General features: G+C 41.4%; 1 protein-coding gene across 1 annotated transcript; it reads right to left on the bottom strand.

The window, feature by feature from the left end:
• Positions 1-1,985: 1,985 nt before the first annotated feature.
• LOC146072852 (extracellular calcium-sensing receptor-like) lies at positions 1,986-11,256 on the bottom strand. The gene is made up of 6 exons (XM_083180039.1): positions 11,101-11,256; positions 7,371-7,662; positions 6,748-7,134; positions 5,322-5,549; positions 3,486-3,609; positions 1,986-3,004 (listed from the first exon to the last, which is right to left on the bottom strand). The coding sequence occupies exons 1-6, from the start codon at positions 11,250-11,252 to the stop codon at positions 2,091-2,093; spliced, it is 2,097 nt and encodes a 698-aa protein (XP_083036165.1). The 5' UTR covers positions 11,253-11,256; the 3' UTR covers positions 1,986-2,090.
• Between the last annotated feature and the right edge of the window lie 435 nt (positions 11,257-11,691).

The raw sequence follows: 11,691 nt of genomic DNA on the forward strand, positions 1-11,691 counted from the left end.
TCTAACCTTATCTCTCAGCATCTCCCAGTGGTCTGACGCCTCTACTCATGAGGAAGGCCACTAGATGGGCCAAGTGGTTCTTATCTGCCGTCAAATTCTATGTTTCTATGTTTCTATGTTTACCCCACAAGCTCGGTGCCTAGGGGTCATCCTCGACTCTGAACTGTCCTTTCTTCCCCACATTCAGTCTGTCTCCAAATCATGTTACATGCATCTAAAAAACATATCCAAAATATGACCCTATCTCACAAAAGACACTACTAAATCTCTTATCCATGCACTCATTATATCCCGCATTGATTATTGCAATAGTCTCATAACTGGTCTTCCCAAGACACAGACTCTCACCACTGCAATCCATTTTAAATGCTGATGTTAGGCTGATCTTCCTAGCAAGACGCTCATTGTCTTCTGATCCGCTCTGCCAGTCCCTCCATTGGTTGCCTGTATATTACCGTATTCAATATAAAACCCTTGTACTAGCATATAAAGCTATTAACCATACTGCACCAGCATATATCTCTCTACTTATCACAAAATATCTCCCATCTCGACCACTCCGCTCAACACAAGATCTGCGTCTCTCTTCTGAACGGATCACTAGCTCCCATTCACTATTACAGGACTTTCATTGGGCTGCTCCCATCCTATGGAATGCCCTTCCACGCACAATAAGATTTTCCGCTAGCCTCCAAACTTTCAAGCGTTCCCTGAAAACTCACCTCTTCAGGCAAGCCTATCATATTTAAGTTCCACACACATAACCCTCTGAGGCACTTATGTATTATATAGTTTCCCTTCTGGACTTGTAACTTGGTGGGACTGCTATGCTATTACTGATGCCTGTAATTGTGTTTCCCTCCTATATCCCTATAGATTGTAAGCTTGCAGCAGGGCCCTCCTACCTCCAAGTCTGTCTGTTGTTACCCAGTTTGTTCTATCACTGTCTACTATTGTAAAGCGCAACGGAATCTGCTGCGCTATATAAGAAACTGTAAATAAATAAATAAATAGATAGAAAGATAGAGAGATAGATATTGGGGTGTCGGATGACTGGCTGACGGTCAGAATTCCAACCAACAGGGGCTATTATCTTGTGGGGGTCCACGACCCCCATAGAGGTAGAATAGAACATGTGGCAAGGGCAGTGAGCCACCAAGGTCACAAGGGGCATTTTTGCACCCACCCCTCTGTTGGAATACTGGCGGCCTGGTTTCCGATGTCAGTATATTGACCGCTGAGATAACGACCATCGGCCAATCATACCACACCCAGATATTATGTAAATAATTTGTGTATCTATTTACACTTGTTTAATTGGCCAGGTATATACTGATTCACCTCAGTCTTAACCCCATACATCACTCCACCACTCTCTAGAACCTCCCCTTCAAATCCTGCGTTTGCCCCTGAATTTATTCATCACATACCATCAGTGGTGCTCATTTCCCCGTTTGAGAGACTTTTTATTCATTGTGTGGTGATTTCTTCACCTTTCATTATAATAAATAGTTTTAATCATTCACTTGTGTAATTCTACAAGCGCTGCTTCTTTTTCTTCTCAACGGGTCAGATATGGTAAACCCAGTAAAGCGATAGATGGAGAGAAACCACCAACCAATCAGCCCCCAACTGTCATTTTTAAAACACAGCCTGGCAGTAAGGAACTAATTGGTTGGTATATCCATCCACTTTTTCTGTGTAAGGCTTAGGGATAACTAGCAGTGCATTATTATAGTGACAACATTCAAACCCCACATGGTATAATGCCACTCATGTTTGTAGTGTCAGACTTCAGTAAAGGTTTGTTTGTCAACTGACGCTCAGGAGGATCATCGAAGAATTACACTGGCATTATTTTATGGCATGCAATTTTAAATTATACATTTTTAAAAGTGAATTGCAAAAACATTTTTATTTATGGATTTATTTCAAATTCCGTATACTGTACATGCATTTATTTGGGATCTTGGGTTGGGGGTTGAAAGCTTTTAACCTTTATCAACAGAAAATGTGTAAGAATAATTGTATTACACTGATGCTTTACTGGAAATAGTAAATTATAAATATCTAACATGTTTGCAGATGCTTTAATTTGTATAATATCTTTCTCTTCTAATGAGATGTTCTCTGGAGTTCATGTCGGGCCTGAACACTATGATGAAACATTTCGGCAGAAACATACAGATCACCAGAGCCCAACTGGAAGCCAAGATGGCAAATATCTCCATGGCCACTGTGTACTTGCCCTGAGCACTGAGGGAGGCCGGGATAAAGGAAATCCAGACACTGAGGAAGGCGAGCATGCTGAAGGTAATATACTGGGCCTCATTGAAGCTGTCAGGAAGTCTTCGAGCCAGGAAGGCAACAATGAAGCTAATGGTGGCCAGAAGGAACAGATAACCCAACATGGCCCAGAAGGCAATGGTGGAGCCCTCATTACACTCAACAATGATGAGTCCAGGTTTGGTGTGAGTGTTGTACTGTGGGAAAGGAGGGGTGAATGAAAGCCAAGTGAGACACAAGAGGAACTGTAACAGAGAACAAATAAAAATGATCATGTATGACACCACAGGTGTAGTCCATCTCCTCAGGCTACTGCCCGGTCTGGTGCCCATGAAAGCAAGAACCACCATGATCGTTTTTGCCAAAATACAAGAGATACACATGGAAAAAACCAACCCAAATGCAGCTTGGCGTAGCAAACAGGTCTCAGGTTGGGGATAACCAATAAAACCTAAAGAGCAGAGGAAACACAAAGACAGGGACACCAGCAGAAGGAAGCTTAGAGAGTAATTATTTGCTTTAACTATAGGGGTGTCCTTAAAGCTGATGAACAATATTAAAATAAAGACAGGAATGGCTGAGGACAGTAAGCTTGTCGCTGCCAGTGCTGCTCCTAATGGACCTTCATAGTCCAGGTACTCTGTCATCTTCTGTAGACATTTGGTTTTCTGGAGATTTGGCCACTGATCCCACAGACATTTCAGGCAATCAACGGAATCTAAGAGATAGAATAGCTAAGTTATTATAAGTGGTCTACGAGATATTTTGCATTTGATGAAAGGAACTAGAATGAACACAGTAATATTTTACCAATATGTGAATATCCTCAAATGGTGCATACCATAGTCACGTAGCCAAATACTGTGGCCCTCCTATCAAGGTATCATTACAAGTGGGATGCTCTTAATACACATAATAAGGAAGTATTAAGAGGATCCCACTTGTAAAGATACATAGGAGGACCACAGCATTTGGCTGTGTGAGTATGGTATGCACCATTTGAGGATAATCACACGGTGATCCATAATAAATCTAAAAGAACCCTCTATATGCATGTTACCATGCCTATCCTTGTGAGTATGGTATGCCTCTGGCATGGTAGTTGCTCCTCAATGTTTTTGGTAGATCAAGCCCCAGAAGAAGGAAGGTACTTTAATATCCCTACCACTGCAGGACATATCAGTAGGTCCATCACTTACTGGTCTGGTTAGATATTTCTCCTTGTAGACAGGGGACACATTCAAAGCAACACAGAGGTTGTCCTCTTATTGCGGCCTTCCTGGTACCTGCGGGACAGCTCTCACTGCAGACAGAGCGAGGGGTCTGAAGATAAGTCAAAATAGTTAGACTTGATTTTTAAATAATATCACCAACTACAGTACTGTACATCAAATATGGTGGAAGATGGGTCCATAGCTCCCACAAACTGGAAATCAGATCATAATGAGACTAATTTGTCAGAAAGAGAAGTTCCTCCATCCACCTCTTTTGAAGTAGTGATGAGTGGTTCAGAAGACTCTAACAGAGCCACTTTTTGTCCCAGATGCTATCACCAAATGTGGGTCTAAAAATAAGGAAAGTTTCACCAAGAAACCTTGGATCTTTTTTCGATTGCATATAAAGCCCTTGGAAAGCATTTTATATGATCATGTATGGGGAGTTATGGGTGCTGGCGGAAATGTACAATATCTAGATAGACAATCAATAGCTCAACACCAGAAGGTCAACATGTAAAAAAGTCGATATTAACAAACTGTCGACATGCAAAATTTTGACATTGACAAAAGGTTGACATGGAATATGTGGACATGAAAAAGTTTGACACAGTAAAAAAGTAGACATGAGTTTTTATGTTTTTTTGTCATCATGATTTGGGAATTTCCAATCAGAGTCCATGTGGATGTTAAAATAAAAAAAAAGTTAAAAAAGGTAAACCTTTTCATGTCAACCTTTTAATGTCAACCTTTTGTCAATGTTGACCTTTGGCGTCAACCTATAGACACTGTAGACCCTTCAACCAGATAGGCTTCCTTATTTGAATCTCAGACTGCACTGAAGCCCCTCCTCCGGAGCCGCCATTGGTTAATACAGCTACAAAGTTAGCATGGATGGTGGTGACCAGATGTGCATGCTGCACATGTGACAATGGGGTCATGTTACTAAGCCTTGGAGAGATAATGTAGTAACCTTCTCTAAGTAGTATTCAGAGGCTCTTGTACACTTAGCAGTTGGTGCCTATTACTTTATTTTTGGGTGCCATGACATTTTTAAATCTTACACCATATATACATCTCAATTTTTTAATATGATCAAGATGATTATAGTCCATGAAAAGATAATTACTGTATTTGAATAAAATAATATAATGTGGAGTCCCTACAATCAATACTGTATACTACATATATTAATGATCATGGTGGTGAAATGCTTTCTGGATATGGACAATAACATGGATTATAAATCATATGATATGTTTCATGTATTATCAGGTCTATTTTAAGGGACTTTTTTATTTTGAAATCACTATTATATATGAATATTTAGGGCACTGCCATGGGAACCAGGTTTATGCCAAAATGTGGATTTGTTGACAGAGCATGATAGATGAGCTGATGGGCTAGGGGAACACATGCTTCTCTTTTGCACACCAGAGAGTGTCTTATATTTGCGAATACCTTAGAAATCATTTGAATGATTTTGTCCATGCATGCAAGCTGCAAATGGATGTTTATGCAAAACACCTATTCACATGCATGTGAGTACATTCGTGGTGCGTGCAGTGGATGGGCATTTGGTTAACAAAATTTGCAGCTTTGCGAGTCAACCTGAATGACTTCTTTAGTACATCCAGAGTATCTGTATGGTTGCATCTGTAATAGGTCAGATTGTGCAATCTTAAAAACAACATGAGGTCAGGGTAAGTCTTATAGTATTCATGACATTAAGCAGAACAGATAATGTATTCACATGAGCTCTGCTTTACAATTATGCATCTCCTCAACAGCAAACATGACACAATCTATACAAGCTCCCACCTCTTTTTCCCCCATAGACCACAGCAACTGACTTGAGTTGATGTTGAGAGCGTGACCAGATGATTCTCTGGCATCGTAACTGCCAACCTTGATGCGATATATAGTCCCTTCTTGTGTCACGTGCCAGTTCACAATGTCATAGAGGGCACTGATGTCTCCATTATCATCAAAGTAAATGTCACTCCCGCTGCTCAGTGTAACCCTCACATTCCTGATATAGTGCAGGAGCTGGAAAGGAGATAAGTATTGTGTGATTTGCTTTAAAGCATATTTGTAAGTTATTGTACATAAATATTGTGTGTCTGCAAATAAACTGTATTTGTGTGTCTATGTTTCTGTGTAGATGTGTATTTAGATATGTTTGTCCATTTGTGTGTGTTTGTTTGTGTGTGTGTGTGTATCTGTGTGTTTAAGAGGTACTGTATAGTTAGTAAATGCTAGCTTATCACAGCCCCAGCTTATAGGCCATACTAGAGGCAGAGTTTAAAGGGACAATAGTACTGACCAGGGGTGGATTGGACTTCCAGGACTGTAGGAAAGTCCCTGCTGGACCATTCCCATGCTCTCCTCTGCTGGGCTAGATGACATTGCTGACTACTTCGCTTCCAGGGTTCGCAATCCACTTTGAAACACAAACCAGGAGCTCCGGTCTCCATGTCAACCAACGCTATGCCTCTCCTGCCACCTGCTCTGCATTACTTTTCCCATCATCACCACTACTTTCCACTACAATGCCTCTCATGTCCCTGCTCTACACTACTACTCCAATCTTGCCCCCTGCTTTGCACTACTCTCCCCATCCTGCCCATTGTTTGCCATTACTACTCCTGCCCTCTGCCCTGCATTAGTGGTACTCCCATTGTGCCCCCTGCTCTGCACTACTATTCTCAAGCAGTAACATTTTTTTGGAAAGTCAGTGCCTGAAGGTGTTGATATTGCAAGTTATAGAAAGGTGTCAGTTATATAGTATTTTAATCACATAACATACCTGCCATGGCCTAAAATTCAAAAAGTCTTCAAAGCTCACATCAGCGATTGCTCCTCCTCTTGATTTGCAGTTCTTCAGTTCCTCCAGAGCTTTGGCCACAACATGGACAGCAGCATAGAAACCATGAACAAAGCGAAAGATGCTGGTGTAGCTGAAGCTGTTCTTGATGCTCTCTAGACTCTCGGCCCCCGTGCACTTTTTCGCCGCAGGGTCTGAAAGACCGGTTGTGTTTTTCTCATACAAAAACTTACAGTCAAAAAGTTTCTCCCAGTATAAGTTCACCCAGGACTCTCCCGAAGAGGGATGGACCTTGGTTAGGTAGTCACTGAATCCTGGAATTACTCTAGTGTTGGCAAAGAAACCAATGGTCCCTGCTAAAATCTGAGAAAAGCTTGAAGCGGAGAACAAATCAGACATTGACCAATCACCATTAGCAACAAAAATCTTGCCTGTGATGTTCTGTTTCAACATTTCATTTATGATAGCAACCAACTGAACATCGCCAGAGAAGACAATTACAACTCTAACCGATGACTCTTTGATGACCTTGACTATGTGGGGGGCATTGTGGTCTGATTGAGTTAATATGATATATTCAGTAAAGGCCACGCATGCTCCAGCCTTTATTATCTCTTCCCTGATTGGCTGAATTCCCTGTAGGCCATAGTCGTTATCCATAGCCACCAGACCGACCCAAGTCCAACCAAAGTGCAGAATAAGTTTAGCCAGCCCCTTAGATTGTTCCTTATCGCTGGGAATTGTCCTGACAAATGAGGGAAACTTTAATCTATTACTTAGAAGAGAGATAGTTGATAATGCACTGATCTGGAAAAGAAACAAAAAAAATATATATGTTAATTAATAAAGACTTTGAAAGATCCAGAGAAATAAATATTAGCTGATATCCTAAGTCCTAAAGTCCTAAGCATAATAACTTTGCCCTTTGCTATTAAAAGTAAAATAAAAAAATGCAGCTCACATTCTTTGTTAAATAAAATAAATATAATAAAATACAATAAAAAATATGCTTATACAGTACACATAATTATATATATTCTTACCTGAGGATATCTGAAGACTCCTAAAATGTTGGCCACCAGAATTGAGTTGGTGGAAAAGGTAGATCCTATAATCGCACTGTAGGCCGATAGTCCACGACACCGGTAGTTGGGGATGGCCGTGCCGGACTCAGATAAGAGGTGTAAGGCTCCTTGTACCTCATAGTGAGGCACGTTACACGTCTTATACACCTGCAGCCCTAACGTCAGGTTGTTGAGAACATTGGGGCTCCTATTAATCTCTTGTACAGCAAACATTATGGCTAGGAGTTGGTGGTAAGTTTCCAACCTGAATCTTCAGAAGAGAAATAATTTCAAGGTACTGTAATGTATAAAAAAATAGGCAAACAAATGTAACAACCTATCGTAAAATGAAATAAGAAAGCAAAAACAAATCAGAAGAACAGATATAATGTAAGTAGGGAACTAGCAGTGTGATGGGAATAGTAGTCAGTGTCTTGGAATCTTGCACTGATTCTTGTTTATAGAACCAGTCCGGGGAAGACCTATCAAACTTTTCAATAAAACCTTTGTACTACAGTGTCACGATCACGCCTGGCCACGGAACTCCTTCCAAGTGGGGTGGTTCTAAAATTGGAGTTCTGCTAATTATCGTATCAATAAAATATTCCAGTCCGCCACCACCAAGGGGATTCCAGGCGATACCTTGTCCAACAGCGGCCCCTCAGTACCGCTTTAAAAATCAGGAACAGGTACCTATGGATTCTGCTGGACAAGTGGACCAAATGGCCATGTGTCAAATAGGTAAGTATGCGATTGTGTGTTTATTAAACTATTACTTTCACGCTGTGCTTGTTTGTGTGTTTATTTGACTATTTGTTTGACTGTAGAACTATAAGTAGCAGTGGGGCCCTTTAATACCCCGCATGCTGGTCTAGCATGCAGGGGAGGCTTGCTGGGACTTGTAGTTGGAATCCTTAGAACACAGCAGTTTAGTAAATAACCCGAACCCGGTCATAACCAGCTGAGTTGCTGATCGGCAGAAGCTGTGTAGTAAATTCCCCCCCTACAACCTGTGGTTTATTAATATACTGGGTAAAATACTTGGCAGTGTAATGGACTTGGTCCAGAGAGAGATTTCATAACCAGATGCCCCCTGTAGAAATTTGTATCACCTTCAGTAAAAAGAATCGGACACATCTGTGGATAGGCTGGAAGACAGTACCAGCTACACAGGATTACCTGCTGGGCAGTGGTGGCTCCAGGGGTGGGGCTGCAGCACTGTTCAAAATTCAAATAGTAGAGCCAAACCTGCTGCCAGTTAGTCAGTTTGGAATGACAGTTGGTGTGGCTACAGTATTTGAATTTTGAACTGTGCTCCAGCTACCCCCTTCCCTGGATCCGCCATTGCTGCTGGGTATGGTAAACATGATGAGCAGCCAACTCTAAATCAGGCCCATTATGTTGATTATAAAGGGGGCATTTCCAAAATGTAGAAAATAACTGTGCACTTAGTAATGCAGAAAATGGATGTCGGAGATGTCCATATATCAATGCAGGTATGAGGCTGACCTTCCTCATTGAATGTCGGTCCCTACATTGGTTATCTATATTCTACTGCATTTAATACAAAACAGTTACATCACATCTAAGGCCATTAACCAAACATACATTTCTTCATACTGAGACAGCATTAACCTCAGGTTGCCTAAAATAACCTGCTCCATTGGCGTAACTATAGAGGGAGCAAGGGGTGCCATTACTATAGGGCAAAGAGGCTGCCAAAGGGCCTGAACCCAGGTGGACACCAATTTCCCGGAATTTCCCACTAATCACCTGGGTCTAATCCATTGACCAGCCTGAATTGTGTAACATTACGTTATCAGTGAGGATGTGTGTATAGTGGATGTTATTATTGTCATAGACACTGTAATTTGGCATAATTTCAACTGGAGGCCACTGTATTGTGGCACAAAATGTATTTGGAGCACTGTTATGTGTCATAATATGATCTACTCATTGTAATGTGGAGGGCACTATAATGTTACATAAGAACTGCAGTGCTGTAATTTGGCTCAGTATTAAATGGATTCACTATAGTGTGGCATAATATGAACTAGGGATCCTGTATGTCCTATTGTGAATTGGGAATAGTGTGTGGCATAATGTGTACTGGCAGACCTATTGTGCGGGATCATTTGAACTAAGGAATTGCAGTACAACGGTTCATAAAATAAACTAGGGCACTACTATGGGGCATATTATTAACTAGGGCACTACTATGGGACATATTGTTAATTAGGGCACTACTATGGGGAATAATAATAACTAGGGCACTACTATGGGGAATAATATTAACTAGGGCACTACTATGGGGCATATTATTAACTAGGGCACTACTATGGAGCATATTATTAACTAGGGCACTACTATGGGACATATTGTTAATTAGGGCACTACTATGGGGAATAATAATAACTAGGGCACTACTATGGGGAATAATAATAACTAGGGCACTACTATGGGGAATAATATTAACTAGGGCACTACTATGGGGCATATTATTAACTAGGGCACTACTATGGGGCATATTATTAACTAGGGCACTACTATGGGGCATATTATTAACTAGGGCACTACTATGGGGCATATTATTAACTAGGGCACTACTATGGGGCATATTATTAACTTGGGCACTACTATGGGGCATAATATTAACTAGGGCACTACTATGGGCAGATTATTAACTAGGGCGCTACTATGGGGCATAATAATAACTAGGACATTTCTATGGGGCATATTATTAACTAGGGCACTATAATGGTTCAGAAAATTCACTATTGTATGGCACTACTATGGGGCATAATATTAACTAGGACACTACTATGGGGCATATTATTAACTAGGGCACTATAATGGTTCAGAAAATTAACTAGGGCTCTACTTTGGGGCATACAATAACAGCTGCAAGAATTAGCTCAAGAATCATTTGGATAGGGCCCCCTTCAAAATTGCTATGGGCCCCACAAAGTTCAGGTTATGCCTCTAACCTGTTCCAATCTCTACTCTGATGAGCCGAGTTGGGAGAAAATACCTGCGGTAAGCCATATTTGACTACATAGACCACAGGCTGATCACCGCTTTTGTTCTACCTTACCTCTCCCCCATGTGGTAGTGATTGGTTCTCCGATACTCTCCTCTAAAGCTCAGGTCACATGATCGTGACTCCTGCACTGTGCAACATTTTAGATCATTTGATGATTGGGCTGCAGTGAAGGAGACGGTGATCGCAAGACCAGAGACATGAAGAAGCATGGTGTGAGGAGGAGTAGGGAGTCAGCTTGGCATGGTGGGGAGGGCATGCTTTGGCATACTGGGGGATCGATGTTTGGCATACTGGGGAATTACAGAGAAGGGTAATGCTGGGTTCGAGTGGAGCAGGGGGATGTGTCTCCTAAATTGCATTATAGCAGCTGTGTTCCTGTTGCACAATGCTGAGATAACAGGCATTGTAAAGCATTGGGCAGGTCTACGTTGACGTTATTCACCACAAATTGCATTACTGGTCCCCCAGGTGCAGGAGGGTTGTGTGTGGCTGCAAATTGCAGCTGGCCAAGAGATTTGCCCACTCTTCCTGGGCGGGCTGGGAGCATTACCTGATTTTTGACCAATCTGGAAGAGTAGGCAAGTCCTATCATGGTTTTAAAATGTATTTCCTTTACACATCTACAACAATGACTGCAGCAATTACACCAGGTCAGAGGTTACTCACGGTGTGCAGAGGATTCTGGGAGGTCTCTCGGTGAAGGAATATGTTTGGTAAACTTTATCCATAAAAATAGGTAGGAGGACTCCTATCATGATATCTCCAGGGAGTGTTTGCCCCTCTAGTGCCGGGACGTCCAATCTGCATCTCTGATCCATGAAACAAATCAACTGAAGAAGGATAAACATGGTCATAATCCAGGTTACAGAAGAGAAACTGATCATTTTATTTGTTGTCATTTCCTGTAGACAAGATCGATGTCAGGTTTACTATGTAACGCCAATACAGCCGGTGCTCACACGGTTGGGGCAAAATAAAAGAGGAGCAAATGTACACGGTACTTTGGTGAAAGCACTTTGCTCTGCAAGGAATCCAAGAATTATATTTGGGAAGGTGCACAGTATGTCCCAGCTCAAATGACAACTTGACCAGTTCACAGGTAAGATAAGTAGTGAAACATCTACTGTATCTGCCTAAAGTTTTTGTCCCCCAAAATTATATTTGAAAAATATATTTTTTCAGATTCTATAAAAGCCATATAAGGTTCCCTGGGGTTATGGATGGAAAGTGAAGGGAAGGCTTCATCCATTTGGCCCA

The sequence above is a fragment of the Crinia signifera genome, chromosome 4 (assembly GCF_055691185.1).
Source record: "Crinia signifera chromosome 4, ASM5569118v1, whole genome shotgun sequence".
In the NCBI taxonomy this organism is placed as follows: Eukaryota; Metazoa; Chordata; class Amphibia; order Anura; family Myobatrachidae; genus Crinia; species Crinia signifera.

Bases quoted from the DNA above. Each gene is read 5' to 3' on its own strand.
- LOC146072852 (XM_083180039.1), bottom strand. From the start codon at position 11,252: ATGGATCAGAGATGCAGATTGGACGTCCCGGCACTAGAGGGGCAAACA. The intron at 7,663-11,100 runs GTGAGTAACCTC...TCTCTTCTGAAG, and splicing joins CCCAGAATCCTCTGCACACC to ATTCAGGTTGGAAACTTACC. The intron at 5,550-6,747 runs GTTGCTAATGGT...TCTCCTTTCCAG, and splicing joins ACATCACAGGCAAGATTTTT to CTCCTGCACTATATCAGGAA.